The 18,128-nt window shown below is 33.9% G+C and overlaps 1 protein-coding gene across 1 annotated transcript; it reads left to right on the top strand.

Annotated features, from left to right (window-relative positions):
- The first annotated feature begins 2,992 nt into the window (after positions 1–2,992).
- On the top strand, positions 2,993–3,603 carry LOC149223230 (uncharacterized). The gene has a single exon (XM_089383250.1). It carries the CDS (start codon positions 3,193–3,195, stop codon positions 3,475–3,477), a length of 285 nt encoding a protein of 94 aa, XP_089239376.1. The 5' UTR covers positions 2,993–3,192; the 3' UTR covers positions 3,478–3,603.
- The last annotated feature ends 14,525 nt before the right edge of the window (positions 3,604–18,128 follow it).

Genomic DNA, 18,128 nt, shown 5'->3' on the forward strand with positions numbered 1-18,128 from the left:
TACTGCGAACCATAAAATTTAAATCTCTTTATCATAATTGTCTTTTTTATTTGCATCTATATAAATGCAAATTTGTGATTAATTAAATTATTAAGAAAAAATATTTTGCTATATTATTAACTACTACCAACCCTAAAATTTAAATTTCTTATCATAATTGTCTTTATTATTTACATCCATATCCTATCAACATGCATGTACCATTTAACTTAATTAAATTAATGAAATTAATTGCGTCTACCTCCGACTAATTTTCCTTACTAATTGTGGCCACCCTTCTTGACACTTTTTTCTGTTAAGGATGGGTTTATTTTTCTGATTTACTCCATTCGACGCGGCCGCCCTTCTCGGGACATTTTTTTTTTCTAAAGGATGTGTATATTTTTCTGCTTTACCCTCGAATTTGAACATGTATTTTCACAATTTCAAAGAAGAATATCAATAGTCGTGTATAATTTTTAATTATATTTCACAGAGAAATCGTCACATCGCCCCTAATGAACACAGTCAATTTGTTTCAAATTCGTCCATCGTACATTAGCAACTCATTGTTCTCATTTGTGCCGCACAATCAATGTCATACCTATTAAAAAAAAATGTGGTGGAAATAATCAAATCATTTGTAAAGATGCCAGAAACGTGGGGGCGTGCATAAAGCTATGTTACCAGAAACGGTACGGGAGCATTCGTTTCTGAAGAAAAACGCAAAGAAAACAGAACGGTATGGAAAACGCCGTTTTGTACGGTCGTTTTCGTTTTTCAATACATGAAACCGGTTTTTCCGGAAACGAATGGTTTTTTGACACAGAAGAACGTTTGCTCTGGTTCATTTGTAATGCTGGTCTCGTTACAACTGGACGTTGCGCAGGATTAAAAAAAGGCAAAGGTTGGTTTAAGTTGCTCTGGTTTGTTTGTAAGGTTGGTTTCATTGTAACGTTGAGTCTAATTTAAAAAAATGAAGGTTGGTTTTGTGGATAGTTTTTAGAGGCGGTTTCATGGTCTGCTGTATTTAGTTTAAAAATTCTTTAACAGCATTGTTTATTTAGGGATTTTGTTTGTTAAAATTATATCATTGGGATGTGTTGCTTTAATGTTTTAATTATTTTTTCTTAATTTTTGTGTTGGTTTTATTTAAAAGTGTATTTAGTGTAGAATTTCTTATATAATTTTATTGTATTTAATATTTAAAAATTGTCTCTTTATACAAAACTATCAATTTAAATGCACACTGTTACAAAATATATTATTTTTATTATTATAAAGATTAATTACTATTATAATTATAAAGATTAATTACTATTATAATGGATTAACAATAAAGTTTTGAAAGTTTGATGGTATGTTTTTTTAGGTTTTGTCTAGTTGTAGCATTTCTGGTTTTCAACACTTCCACTTTTTCTATGCAAAATGTCAGTGGAGGGAGCAACACTTCTTCCTATAGCAAGATACTTGAAGGTAGTAGTAGTTCTAAACAACCTTCTACTTTTGGCTCAATTCCCTAATCCCAATGGAGCTAATTCCCTAAGCCCAAATTTGAGGTCCGCTCAAATAATATAGGAGAATATACACATGATATGCCAAATCATGTACTCATCAAGGAATTTCTAGGGATATGGCCTTCAAAAAAATCCCACTCTCACTAGGTCCAAATCAAGTGGAAATGGAAAGGTCAAATCAAGCTTGAATTCAATGCCACAGGGTTCTTCACTATTAAAGGATCAAACAAGGGTATTTGTGAATGACCTATGTAAGCAACACAAGCCTTGTTTCTCACTATGAATATTGGAGAATGGTCTATGTGAGCACATTATTGGAGAATGGGGATGATGTATGCTTTGTTTTATGATTTTCACATTTTTCTTGTTTTTTCTCTCTCCTCGTTTCTTGAATGCGAAACCTTCAAACTGCATTTCTCGTCTCGTTGTCGTTCCCGTTTCGTTTCCCTTTTCTCGTTTCTGGTAACATAGGCATTAAATGCATGCAATACCCATGATATCACAATTTGTCTGAATTTTGTTGCGTGGGTTGGTTGGATGGAAGTTGTGCGTCATGTGGTGGACTAATTCCAAACAAGTGTTTTGAAAGGGTCCATTCACTGGAGTAGTGACCAACAACACTACCGTTCAGATGTACCGCTATGTGCAAACCCAAATTCATCCGCACAGAAAATGGAATTTTGTAAAGAAATTTGATAAGAAACGTGAAAATGGAAATGTTGAATCAATTTTCCAAGATACCAGGAACGTGGGCGCTAAAGTAATGAGAAATGCGTGACAGGCGGTAAAGTAGTTGGCGAGTTGAACTTTGTTAGGTGGGTGGGCAAGTTGCGCGTGGGCTCATTCCAAACTGTAACCAAGGAAGTCAAGTCTTATAGTTGTGTCGGGAGATTTTTTTTTTTTCGAAATTTAACTAAAAGATTTATAGTTAAATTTTGATTTATGTTATTTAAATTAATTTTAAATGTATATATGGATTCAATACTTTAAAAATTTGATAATTTAAATTGTGAAAAATTTACTGGTAATTTCAATAAATTTAAACCAAAATCTAAATAAATTAAATTTGAAAATACATTACGAAAATTTCCAAAAATTACACCTAATGCTCGTGAACTTCAATAATACAAATTTCCATATTGGGAAACCAAATTCGGACTTGTAACAGTTAGATTTGTTAAAGAGTTTGTTTGATGAATCAATGTTATCTGGATTTTGTTTCAATTTTAAATGAGTTCAAATTATGAAACTAATTAGATTACGACTTTATATTGATGAAAAACAATTCAATGTTTAATTGGGAATAAAAAAGAACTGTAGACTATTCCACCAAAGGAAAGAAGATTTCTTTTTGCCCCCACACTTTGGATTTGAAATTAAGTTAGTAGGCAATGCGAGGCAGGAAAGTGGCATAACGCGGAGAAATCGCATTCCCACCTTCCCCTCAAATTATAAATTCAACCATTTCTGCACTCTCATCGACCGATTGTGTTTATCTGTGTCCACAAAGGCGTCTTCCTCCTCGGGCTGCTATTGCTGGTGGTGGAACCCTGTTTTTTATTAATTAATTACAGGGCACAACCCATCTTCATCTGCTGCTGTTCTTCCGTTTCGTTCCGGGGTTTCTTCCTGGTAATTGCTCACGCTTTCTTTGTTATTGGAGCAGCAGAACCAATTTATTGGCGGAGCTGTCGAGATGGCGAAATACACAGAAATGGTGGATGCCGGTATAAGGATCGCCGCCAGGTTTAATTCTCATTGCCCCCAGACGTCACGTTTGTATTATCATCCAAATTCTTCCAAAAATGAGGCCGAGGCCGAGGCCGCCTCCTCTGGAGAAGCACAGATCGCAACCTCTGGTGCCCTGCACCTCTCTGCATCTTGCGCCAATTCAATGTTTGAGATGCAGGGGAAGCAGGGAGATGGGAACTGTCCCCTTATTTTATTCCATAATTACTCTTCTTTTTCCTTTTACATTTGATTATATCATGACAATTAAGACCAAAATAAATGGCAAATTCTTCTGCTCTCTCAGACAAATTCTGGTTCATTTCACCGATTTGTATCGGTCAATTCATTGATTTATATATGGCTTAAATAAATAATGGAAATTGTTATCTAATTGCAGCATAAGTTGTGGATTTCCATATTTTCAGGCCGATTTATCCTTGCCTAATTGGGAGCCTATCATATTGAGGAGTTGCAGTTTGAATTAATGGATTTGTAATTTCTTTTATTGTTGTTATTTTGTTTTTGGGTTTGTGTTTTTATTTACATGCATTCAATATTGAATTTTATTAGTTTAATATATTATTTATTGATAAATTAAAAATGCATTTTAATTTATTTATATATAAATTGTGGATATTTAATTTTTCTTGACACTCAATAAATTTATGATTTATATATAAAAGTTTATGGAAATTCTTATGGTGATTAAGCTGAGGAAGTTGAGAGATTTTTCATATTTTGTAGATTTATTTATGTATCATAAATTGATTGAATCCATGATATATTTGGTTAATATCATAGTGGACATTTGCTTTGCAATCAACACTAGTGAGTGCAAAGTGGAAACGAGACATGACCATTGGATTGCAACAAAACATGTATTGAGGTAATTATGTGGTACAATCGATTATGGGTTGAGATATGTCTCAAACAATGATATATGACTCCAAGGTTATACAGATTTAGATTGGGTAGGAAGTGTGAAAGATAGAGAGTACATCTGGAAATTGCATTAGTTTGGGCTCTGCTATGATTTCATGGATGAGTAGGAAACAAAGATTTTTTGCACTCAACACTATCAAGCCACAATATATTGCATCCATTTTAGCGAGTTGTGAAGCAATCTGGCTTCAAAAGTTACTCGTAAGACTATTTCATCAGGTGTTAGAATCGACTGTGATATATTGTGACAATCAAAATTGTGTAAAACTTGCAGATAATCTAGTTTTCCATGATAGGTCAAAGCACATTGATATCAATTACCACTTCATTCGTGATATGGTGTAGAAAGGAGTAGTGAAACTCCAACACATCTATATTGATGAGCAGACAATTGATATTCTTAATAAGCCTCTGTCCAGAGTGAAATTAGAATAGTTCGGGGATGAGCTTGGACTTGTTGAGAGTGCTTCCCTCAGTGTGAAAGAGTACTGATGAGATAGCATCAAGGACAGACATTTTCCCTATGTCATGTATGACTAGAATTAGGGAGAATGGTCCAACAAAGGACAATCATTCTTCCTGTGTCAAGTATATTGACCAAAATTAGGAAGAATGGCCCTTTCAAATCAAGCTCAATGAGCTCATTTAGCATCAGACCCATAATTACTTAGATAGAGTTCGGCCTTTGGAGATTCACCATGTGTCAAGATATTGGCCAAAAAAATGGTGAACCAAGACTAGTCTCTATACCATGTGTTAGATAAACCAAAATTATGGTGACTATTTGATTCTAAATATGTACCATGTGTCACAAGTATTGACCAAGATTATGGCGAGGATACACCATAGGTCATACGTATCGACCAGAATAATGGTAACTTGTTGATGTTGATCTATAATGTGTCAAAGTTGTTGACGAGAGTTATGGTAGTTGAATGATGTTGATACTATTGATCATTAATTGTAACATTTTTATAGAGAAATTTGTCAGCATGAGAACATCTAAATAGTCATTATCAGTGCCTCCCTAGTTTAGACGAAGTGTTGAATTTTGTAGCTATGGTCGGTCTTCATAATTTATATTTTAGTCCTCGATGAAAATGTAAGACATGTTTTTTAAGTCATTTTTTTGTTTAGTCCTTGAAATAATTAATATAAGACATGTTGTTCATGTCAGTATAACAGGAGGAAATTTTGAATTTTGAATATTTGGCAAGTCAAGTTCACCCAAGTGAAGAGATACCCATTCAGACAAGAAGAGTATTATATATATATAGCACTCGACTTCCTCCACAAGGCACCATTCGACCTCACACACAAGAAGACATATTATGGGCATGCGAAGAAGAAGAAGGACGAATTCATCTCAAGGATATCTCTCTCTCTCTCTCTCTCTCTCTCTCTGCTTCGCACATGTGAATTTCTAGGCATATTATGGGCAGCAGGTCGAACTTTTGGGCAACAGGGTTGAATATCTAAGCAGGATAATTTGGGAAGTAGGGACAAGTTTCTGTGCATATTCTGGGAGGCTGAATTTTGACCTAGGAAAGTCAAAGAGGTCTGAGTCTGTTGGGTAGAAAGTTGACTTGAAAAGACGATTATTTGACTATAGCATTGTAGGTTAGTTTGGCCATCATATTGACTAGTAGAATTAGGTGTATCTCTTATTGAACTGAATAATTTATCCAAGGAAAAGGTTGATGGGTTTTTCCCCATGTGGGTTTTCCCAGGGTAAATCTTGTGTTGTCTTTGTGCATTATGATCTCTACTGTCCTTATAGATTTATGGTTGAATTTCTGAAGTGTAATTGCTTAATGATAAATTGAAAGTGTCAAAATAATATCTACACCATTAAACGTAATTATCAATATTTCAAAAATTTGTGCTTATATTTATTGCACTTGAAAAATCAACCTCAGGGATACGTGGGTTGTTGATCGGGCCTCGACTATGATTGCAACACTAGGAGGTGGCACTCTTTGAACGTTGAAGCCTCGACAGGAATCCCAACCGCTACCCCCAACCTATTAACTCACAGTGACCAAAAAGACCCGAAGTGAATGAGAATTGTATATGTAACCATGTCCCAATCATACCATTTGAAAAAGACCTCTCGTGAACGAGGATCTAGAAAAATCGATCCGAGAAGCATTGGGTGATCCAACAAGCATATGTATCCTAAGCGTATTGACATTCATCTACCATTTAACTTAATTATATCTACTTCCAACTAATTTTACTTACCTATGCTTTACCGCAGAAGTGGCAACCCTTCTAGCGACATTTTATTTCTGAAGGATGGGTATATTTTTCTGCTTTACTCTCTTCATCTGTATTCGACGTGGCCACCTTTCTAGCCACATTTTACTTTCTAAAGGATGTCTATATTTTCCTGCGTTACTTTCTTCATGTCTGTTTCGAGGTAGGAATTTGAACATGTATTTTGACAATTTAAAAGAAGAATATCAATTGTCGTGTAGAATTCTTAATGATATTTGACAGAGAAATCGCCCCATCGCTAATAATGTACGCCTCAAATTTCATCATTGTCTATTCTTGGCATGCATATTTGTCCACCTGCTACCGACACGTCCACTCGATTTAATTGTTTAATGACAGTATATCAGTTTTCAAAGCAGTTGTCTATAACGCGATTTTTTGAAAGTTTTTTTGGCAGGTTTTTCCGGTCGAAATCCTGCAGGAATTTATTGGAATCGCAAGTTTGATAGCTAGTTTCTGCACAATGAAAGCGTCCCATGGGTTTTCGAGGGTGCTGAATCCAAATATGCAGTTAAAAAACCATTTTAACTGCAACAAATCAAGATTTAACCTCAATTTCTTCCACCAGATTCCGTCACCGGAATCTCCAAAAAATCCCATTATAGACAACTCCGTTTTCAAATTTGTTCATCGTACCTTAGATACTCAAAAATCGATGTCATACATATTTAAAAAAGAAAAAAAAAAAATATCGTGGAAATAACATCCCGGGGGCGTGTGTAAAGTAATGAGAAATGCATGCAATCTCTGTCACAACTTTGTGTTTGGTGAGTTAATTTTTGTTTCGTGGGTTGGTTGGATGGAACTTGTGCGTCACGTCGTGGACTCGTACCAAACTCGTGTTTTGAAAGGGTCGATTCAGGGCAACCAATTTTTTTAATTATTTTGTTGTTGTTTATAAATAAATATTTCGATATTAATTTTAAATATTAATTTAAATATATAAATTAAGTAATTGGTTGATAAATATTATTTATAATAAATATCAAATTATTTATTCCATCTTATATTTTAAGTGGCTAAAATTAAAATACTCATAAAAATTAACTAAATTATATTATTATTATTAAAAAGAAATAATATATAAGTGAAATATATATATATTAAAAAAAATAATAATATTTTTTATTTAAGTTTCTAATTTATAATGAATTAAATAAAGTCTTTCAGTAGAAATCATATAAGAGAAATTTTTGGTCGACGTGTTTGGAACCAACAAGTGTGGTTCATCATCTCGTCCTGATGATGAACCACACTTGTTGGTGTGGTTCATCACACACTTGTTGGTTCAAAACACGTCAGCCAAAAATTTCTCTTATATGATTTCTACCAAAAGACTTGGATGGGTTGATATAGCAAAAGGTTTTATAAATATAACAAAAAATTATTGCAACACCAAAAATGTCTTACCAATGTACACATTTATCTAATTAACCATGTATAAAAAAATTATGATTCATTTTAATTTGAAAAAAAAAAAAGAATTACACATCTTATTGTAAAACGGACATTTTGCTAAATAAAATTTTCTTATATATTTATTTCCCCATCTAATTAGAATATGAACTTATTAGGATGGAATAATCTCAAATCCCTAAGAAATTGGTGGGCAAGAGCCATGTGGCACGAATCTAATTTAATTTGAGAACAAAAAAGAATTACACATCTATTTGTAAAATGGACATTTTGCTAACTAAAATTTTCTTACATATTCATTTCTCCGTCTAACTAGAATATGAACTTATTAGAATTTGAATAATCTCAAATCTCTAGGAAATTGGTGGGTAGGGAACCACGTGGTACGAATATAATTGGGTCGTCAATGAAACAACTAACAAAAAATTAACAAATCCTCATCCACCTTAAGTTGAGATAAAAAGTGTTCTACAACAAAAATATTAATAACAATAGACCATAAATAAAATATTTCAATATCAATTATGTATAAATGAAAACATTTTATTTTTATTTATAATCAAAATATTTCAAGATCCAAATATTTCCTTGAGTTTTGTTCTCTAACATGGATCTATGCTACTTTAAAAATTTCTCAAAAATCAAAACCTATATATTATTCATTTATATAATATAAAATGATTTAATGATAATAATTCAAAAAAAAAATATCCACAATCTATATATAAATAAATTAAAATGCAGCTTTAGTTTATCAATTGATAATATATTAATGATCACTGATATTTGTTACTTCCAATTACTTTATCTTGTTTTAAAAAATTTAAAAATTGAGAAAATAAGATAGTAATCATTTTTGTGATATTATTAAAATCACAATCTTGCTTGAAAATGTATTGTCAAATTTTCAGTAAAATTGACTATTTCCTCTTTAAGAGAATTGACATAGATAAAATTAAACGAAATATATCCGCAAAAAAATCGAAACTACCTTCCAACTTTGAAGCAACAAAAATCCCCTCCCCTTGACCCAGTGATCCTTTAAAATTCTCTCAACGTCCTCATCACTGAGAAAATGAAAACATAACCATCCATTGAATAATAAACTTACCTTCCGCTTGTTTCCCGACATCTTCAAGTGATACCACCTCCCAACCAAAGCTTTATATCTTAGTCTCTCAACACTCGCGCGGAATGCACTTGCTCCCAAAACCAAGGGTGGATGACCAGAAAAAGCCTTTACGTGTTTGCGTTTCGAATGGACAGCCTTACGACGCTCTAGGGATTGCAGGGGGAAGAAATTACAGGATTAGTTTTCGCACTAGTGTCAATGACCGAAACTATGGTTGATTGAGCCGCTACGCCAGATTCCGCAGACACACTAGCCTTCCGTTCTGTCAGAATAATGGCCTGTATCAAATTTTCAGCAGACAGTGATGTGCTTTTCTGCATGTAAGCCAATGGGCCAACATCGCAGTCCATAATCCGACTTTCTAAATTCCCCGTAATGCCTCACAAACAGAGAAAACCCCTGACAACAATGGCTCCCAAGGAGAGTCTCGTCAACCACGTACTCTATGATATAGCGTTGATTTGTTTTTAGTGTGATTTTTTGGAAGTTTTCTGGTGGTTTTCTTTAAAGTCTAGCGTGAATTTATTGAAATCACAAGTCTGATGGGTAACTCTACACAATTAAAGTACCTTAGAAGATTTCAGGGTGTTGAATCCATATATACAATAAAAAACCAGTTTAAAAAACACAAATCAAAATTTCACCTCTCATTTTTCCACTGAATTCCGGCACCAAAAAGTCCAAAAAAATCACACTAAAAATAACTCCTTTCCTAAATCCAACACTACTAGTACCAAAATACCAAGGGTATAGTACCAAATCTTAAATGCAGATCAAATGAAATCCTTAATTAATAACTCACACCCCAGCTATCTCGCTATAGATCATCCCACCTATGTAGAGTCTGACCCTGATTAGTACTAGACATCCGACTGCGATAGGCCCCACCTGCCTTCTCAGAGGGGAATCTGATCAGCTGAAGTGATACGCAGCTACCAGGAATAATCTAGTGATCTATAGGCTCTCCCCTCCTACTCAATGAACTACCCCTATGGTGTCATTCAATGTGGGAGAAAAAATTCACTGCAACCACCAGTGACCCTCTTAACAACTTCACCAAGATGAAAACTAATTCAATGTTTAATTGGGAAAAAAAAATTGTAGACTATTCAACCAGGGAAAGAAGATTTCTTGTTGCCCCACTTTGGAGTTGGATTTGAATTTGGATGGTTGTGAATGCGACTTTACAATGTGTTCATCAGTGCTTGGTAATTGCATTGATTTCAATTGCTTATTAGGTACAGTGTGTCATGCCCCTACACTAGTGGTACTCTTTCAACCGCACTATAGCGAGATGCGGCACTACCAACCGTTTTCTTTTCACCAATACTTATGATTGTAGACTAAGCCTAACATTCCATACTTAGTTTATTTTTCGTTACCAAGTATTATCTTTGTCCTTTATACAGTGAAACCCCATAACATTCACATAAACAACATTATACAAGAGAAATGCACAACAATATAAAGGGAGGAGCAACTCCCTGCAATATGAGTCTGCTCGAATCAATATATATATATATATATATATATATATATATATAATCTTCTTTTATAAGTACAAGTTAAATCTTGGGAAACCCCAAATTTACACTTAGCCAAATTTCCAACTTCGGCAAACTCGGTTGCCCAGCTCGTCGGCGCCTCTGCACGGTCGCCGCACGACTCACTAACACTTTGCTCACCTTGTTGCACGTCTTTACCCGACTCGCTCTTCGTTTGGTCAGCAAACGTCCAAATCGTGTTATCCTACCTGACCTCCGTTCGGTGGACCACACGTAGTCCTTCTTGCCCGACTTTTCGTTCACAACCTCCGGTTCCAACCTTCGTTTCGGCATGCACGGCGCGCCCTCACCCAGTCGTTGTCCACACGTCCACCCGTTCACCCGTTCACCCAAACTCGTTCACCCGAGTCACCACACGACTTCACCCGGGTTGCCACACGACTTCACCTGGTTCGCCTGAACAACTTCACCCGGGTCGCCCGATGACTTCACCTGGCTCGCCCAAACGACTTCACTCGGGTCACCCGACAACTTCACCCGGCTCGCCCGAATGACTTCCTCGAGTCGCCCGACGACCTCACCCAGTTTGCACAAACGACTTCACCTGAGTTTTCTGCCCAACGACCTCGCCCGAGTTTCTCACCCGACGACCTCGCCCAAGTTTCTCACCCGATGACCTCCCACGAGTTTTTCACTCGACGACCTCGCTTGAGTTTCTCACTCGACGACCTCGCACGAGTTTTCCTGAACGACTTGCCCGAAGTACGGGCACATCCCCTGCGCCCTTCGCACTTCTACACCTGCGTCCAACTTCGCACTCCAACCAACTCGTAGAAGAACTGCATGGTGGAATGATGGCTTGTGTCCACAAACCATTCGCCTATGTATATGAGCGGGTGGTGGGTTGTGTCACCCGGCCGACCCACGCCCAACGCCCAGCTGACTCATTCATAAGTGAAGTCTTCGCCCAAGAGAATGGTCGACCTGCCCAACTCGTGGGACCGCCCCCTCAACGCTCGCCCAACACCTATATGAACTCGTCCAAGGCTCGTTCAACCTCATTTCGCACATGTTCCTCACACGCACTTCGCACAGTGAAGGTGACCCGAACCACAGGTCCTTACACAGTGGGTGCAAGTTGTAACAAAGAAGAATATTTTTTTGTTGCAACAAAGTTGAATTTTAAACTAAAATATATGTTATCCATTTTCACCCACTAAATTTAACCAAATACAAAATCCAATAATTAGCATTTACTACTCCAACTCCAATGCATTACCACAAATATTAATTACCTAAATTAACTGGCCTAAGGTGTTAGGAAAGAAGCAGAGAAACTATGGAAATTCATTCCTATCTTAACCCTATATAGCTTGGACGACCCCTACACTCTCAGTCTGGGATTGTGCTTCATCTGTTCTCATGCACAGATAGTCGTCTCCCTCCAGCTACCATTGCTGGTGGTGGACTCCTGTTTGTTTTTAATTTGTCACATCCTGAATTACTGTTGTTGTTCCATCTAGATCCCAGCAAATCCTCTTCTTGATTACTTACAGTCCCTTTGTAATCGAAGCAGCAGAATCATTTATTGTGGGATCATCCGACATGGCGAAATATATGGAAATAGTGGACGCAAGGATCAGGATCACTGCCAGGTTCAATTCTCACCGCCCTTAGATATCACACACGTATTATCATCCAACTTCCAACAACAACACTCACACTGAAATAACTTGCCCCTAATATGAGGTCCAGGGCGCCTCGTCTCATGCCATTTCTCTATCTCCTTCTTCAAGGCCGATGCAATGTTTGAGATACATCACAATGAGATGGAGTTTGTCCACTCTCCCAAATTTTTAATCAATTAGTCTTTCATCCTTTTTCCATATAATCTTGTTATGCATGATATCGGAGAGCATTATATCTGGGATATGCTCCTGTTCGTTAGGGTTTAAATGTAATCTTAGTGCTAGTTTAGTAATTTATATTGTTTTTTCATTGATTTTTATGGCTTAAATACTGGAAAATGTTGAACGACTGTAGCATTGGAGCCGCGGATTTCCATACTTCTAGTTATGTCAGGTCGAATTCCTGAATTTTTTCTGATAATGTGAAAATAAAAATGGGGAGGGTTACAACAAAAACAAATATATTTAAAAACAGAAAAAACAAATCTATGGCACTCAATGACATAAAAAAAGGCACCCTAACTATATCAGTAACAAGAGTATAGCAAACAAAAAACCTCTAAATTTGATTGATTTAATGGACAAATTGCCTGTTTGATATTTTAGGCCTAAAGAAGTTGTTTGTTTTTTTAGTCCAGTAAAGTCGGTCTCAATGTTAGGTGGAACAATAATTTATCTAACTGTGGGATGTTACCACCATAATTTTCACTGTATACGTACTTTTTATTTTTAAGTTGGTTTTCAGATTGAACTTGTGACTTGATAAGATTAAACTAATTAGTACTTTTAATTCTTAATTGGTTTTCAGATTTGAACTTGTGATTTGATTATAATAAACTAACTAGTCTAAAAAACCAACTAGTCTATACTTCATGAATAGTTTTTATGAGGTAGTTCTGAACACTTAATGAGGTAGTTTTGATTGAATACTTAAATGTGTACTTTTTATTTTTAGTTGGTTTTCAGATCTGAACTTGTGACTTGATCAGATTAAACTAACTAGTCTACAAAAACCAACTGTCTATACTTCATTAATAGTTGTTATGAGGTAGTTCTAAACACTTAATGAGGTAATTTTATTCCCAGTGAGCTTCCCAATTTAAACCTGTAACTTGATGAGACTAAACCAACAGGTGTACAAAAACCCATTCTTCTCCACCTCATGAATAGTTCTTGTGGGATAGTTAAGTTACCATATCTCCTTTATATCTGTGAAATTGCATAGCCTATAGAATAATACCCTTAGCTACCGTATTCAAAATCTACTTAAATCTTCACAATTTCAATAAAAATTCAAATATATGGAAATAAAATACACTCTGAAATCCTTTTAGAGCATCTTCTAAACATAAGAAATTTGATTTAGGCCTTTATTGTTCTTAGGAGCTTGAGAACTCCACTTGAGCTCGAGTCATATCTAACAGCTTGTTCTCCCACTTCTTCATACAATCATCTACTCATTGCTAGACCATTTCACAAAAGACAAGGTATAGGTAAATGCTAGTCCAAAATCCACTGTGATGAACCTCAATCAACTATCAGTGATAGCAGAGCTATCACATTTAGGTTAAAAATGGTTTTTAGTCTCCATTTTGAGCAATATATCAACAAATTAATGAAACATTAATGCTTCATTAATTATGTAATGGAATTTGTCTTAGGGGCTACTAGTACTGCAAGCAATCTTAACATGGCAGACTCTGGAATCTGTCCTATATTTTGCGAAATCTAACATCATTTATCCTTCATCAATGTCCAATAATGAGATAGTTCATAGACCACTTGTGTATAAAATTAAAGAAACGAAGGGATTTTGGCCAAATTAAAATTCCTGGTTTGATTGAATAGACATACCTTGAGAATTTATGGAAAAATCATTATCTTATGTAAGATATGAATCCCTCATTCTGACTTCAACAATATATGTTGATTCTGAGGATGCTGTGAGAGGAGAAGAAACATTATTTCCCACTCATGTGGTGACCTATTTTCCATGCAGGACCAGTTGGGGCACTTAAAGGGGGTTGAAAACCATGATAACCTTTCAGATACCGTCGAGGAGGGGTATATGCAGGAGGTCCAGCTGGTTGCATACCTTCAGAAGATGCATCCCCTGCCATAGTCATCATTCTGCTCCTAATATTGCTACGGGGTCACTGTGAAGTACCTCCTTGGGCACCTCGAGTGGCCTTAGAAGAAGAATGCGAGGACAAGTTTTGAGGTGACATGGAGACAAGCTTTGAGGTGGTTCGGTAGGATGCATATTTTTAGGCGATGTAGCAGGTGGACGCCCCATGTACAGGGGCTCTATGAGAAGCTCCTCCACATGGTGGAGAAATCGCCATGTTTTTAGAGATTCTTCTAGGTGGAGGAGGTCCTTGCATTGTGGAGACCATGATAAGTACCTCCTTCTCCCTGCATTGGGATTTTAAGGTGGAGGTGTAACCCATGGAACTTGGCCGATCAATGGCATCAATGTCATTTCATTTCTAGACGAAGGTCATGGAGGTAACTGCTGGGGAACAATAACCTTCAATAGAGTGTTGTGTTTTTGGATGCGAACTAACACTGGGGGTTTGGACACCTCCGTGAAAACAATAACCTTCAATAGAGTGATGGATTTTTGGATGTGAACTAAGAATTGGGGCTTGGACGCCTCCATGAAAACAATATTGACGCTTCCTGCCCCCACTTTGACTGTATTCGTACCTATTAGCATGAAACATTATCTATGTAGTTGAAGAAATATGGTAGATGTTACAGACACACTGTAATGTCCCCTAATAATAATAATAAAATAATATAATATTAAAATATAAGCAAATAAATAATAAACAATAAAAAAGATAATAATAGTAAATAGATAATAAATAATGAAGAAATATAATAATAGCAAATAAATAAAATAGTAAAGTTCTAAATAAGTATGTATAAGAGTAAAATATAAAATAGTAAGTAAAATCAACAAAAAATAAAATAAAATAAGAAAGTTTAACTAAAAGAACTATAAAAATAGTAAAAATAAGTAAAGTTATTAAAAAGTAAAAAGAAAAAGAAAAAAATAAATTAAGAGAAAAATTAACTTAAGTAAAACTTAAAATAAAAAAAATAAAAGTTGCATGTTGACACATAGAATGTGTGCATGCGGTTCCCCTTTCAATGTTTGGTCTAATTAATAGACGGTGAGGAAGATGAAAGATCATTCCGTCATCCATTCTCTTGGGAGAAAAGTGTGGTGAGACAAAGGATTCCATGGTAGTAGTACGTTGATTGAGGGCTCGGGAGTGATTAGTTGTAGAAAGATTTTGTGCAATTGAGCTACGGTTGGGTGGAGAGTCGTCCCCAAAACTTTGTTGTGGTTAGCAAGATTCAAATAGCGTTCAACTCCGAAATTACAAGTAGGGAATATCATCGCTGCAGGTAAGTTGTCTTTGCTCATACTTCTCAAAAATTCTATGCTAATTAGTTGAATAGAGGTGTGTTGATTGTAAATCGCATAATTGATCTAATAAGTTGCATGTTTTAATTTTGAGGTTATTACATATGGTATCAGAGCGAGTTTCGAGTCTATATAACCTCTAGATAAAAATTTGAAAAAAAAATATACTTAATTAAGTTTTATCAATAATTTTACTTGTAATAACAAGAGCAAATTTAATCAAATAAATTTGAAAAATAAAAACAAATTTTAATTTATTTTTTTTACAATATATACATTCAAAATTATATATATGTTTACTAAAATTGAATAATTTTAAATAAAATAATTATTATATAAATTATTAAATAAATAAAATTTCTAAAGTAAATAAACTTTTTTTATTATTAAATATAAATTTAGTTCTCTTTTTCATTTTTGCATGTAATAAATAAACTCTCTATTATTAAATATATACTTGGGACACTTATGGTTTGCATGTAAATATAGTAATATACTCTTAAATTTACTATTTTGATTTTAATTTAAATTTTCTATTAAAAATAAAACGCAAATATTGTTACATGCATGCATATTTTATATATATATTAGCTTATAAAAAGACCGAGCCGCTTTTTAGGGCTGTCATAGGGTTTTCGTTTGTTAGTCTAAATGACCAGTTTTGACCGTTAGACTTCCCAACAATCCATTGTGATATGTATGAATGAAATTGTGATTCAAAAAAATATTAATTCGCCAAGGTTCCTTTATAATCTGCATGTATGGCTTCAACTTTTATTTTTCTTATGGAAATCGAATCAAACTGCAACATAAACTAGAGTCTTTTAATCAAGTTTACTTTAAGTTTACATTATAAATAGGAAATTTAGATAATTTTTATGGGAAATAGTAAATTAATTAAATAAATAATTTTTACTTTCTAGTAAGGAAAGGTAACACACTTTTTTTTGTTTTAATAAATTAAGCCATTCGAATCAATTTTATGTATTTTAGCGACACCCAAAAGTATATGTTTTTAAACTAATATTAAATAGAGAATTAAACAAAGTCTTTTGGTAGAAATCACATGAGAGAATTTTTTTGGCCGACGCGTTTTGAACCAAGAAGTGTGGTTCACTATTAGGACCATATGAGAGAATTTTTTTGGCCGACGCGTTTTGAACCAACAAGTGTGGTTCATCATTAGGACCAAATGAAGAGGCAGACCATGACAAAGGCTTAAATAGAGAGCAATGTAGAGACATAATTTCAAGTAACGCCTATATTTAAACAATAATGTTTAAATTATAATATTAATTTATTAATATATTAAAAACAAATATTATTAAATAACAGTTATATTAAACCGCTAGTTTTTGAAAAAAATTATTTAAATAATGACATTATTTCATTAATTTATTAAAAATATTAATAGGCAACGGCTGTATTAACCGGCTAGTTTTTGAAAAATAATATTTAAATAATGATATTAATTTATTAAAATATTAATATGTAATGGCTATATTAAACGGTTAGTTTTTGAAAAAATATTTAAATAATGATATTATTTCATTAAATAGTTACGAGTTATTCTGATTGTGAATTGTGGGAAAAAATAGAGTTATAATGTGAGGTGGTTAAAATATGAAAAATAAATAGATAATATTGGATATATATATATATATATATATATATATATATTTTATTTGAAAATGATATATATATATATATATATATATATATATATATATATATATATTTTATTTGAAAATGATATATATATATATATATATTTTATTTGAAAATGAATTTTGGGATGAAAAAAAAAAATTAATTAAGTGTTATTATTTTAGTCAACATTATTGTAAATAAGGATAAGTCTATATAAAATAAGAGTCACATGGTGGTTATATAAATTTTGTAAGTGAAAATGGTAATATGATATATAGGAGAGTGAGTGAAAATTGTAATAAAGTTAAAGTAGGTTATAAATATAAATATGTTAGGGAATTCCAAATTGTGGTCTTCAAATTATTATTATTATTATAAAAGATTTACTTTAAATTTTTATTAAATAGGTAATAATTATAAATAGTTTGAGATTATTTAACTACTATTTCTAAAATTTTATAAATGGTGAAAATATGCATGGATCAAGTTAATACGTAGTGATTCAAGTAATCTTGACATTGCTTAATACATGTTTTCTAATAAAATTATATCTATAGAATATAACTTGAAAGGGTTAACCACAATTTATGAGTTAAATTTATTTTTTGTTATGACTTGAAGTATAATATTGTGATGATGTTTTATGATGTGATGGTATGTGGAAATTGGACATAGTCTTGATGTGAGGATAATGATGCACACACAGTTTTTATTTATTTATTTTGTTATGATAATGATGTTGTATTCTCATGATGGATATGTTGAGTTGAGGCTTTTGTGATCCATATCAAGTTTATGAGAGATTTTTCGGCGTAAATCACAAGATCTATCATTTGTCGATGTGTTTCG

This window comes from Pinus tabuliformis, chromosome Q, assembly GCF_031772625.1.
Source record: "Pinus tabuliformis cultivar Carrire ecotype Pingquan chromosome Q, CPIR1, whole genome shotgun sequence".
NCBI classification, from domain to species: Eukaryota; Viridiplantae; Streptophyta; class Pinopsida; order Pinales; family Pinaceae; genus Pinus; species Pinus tabuliformis.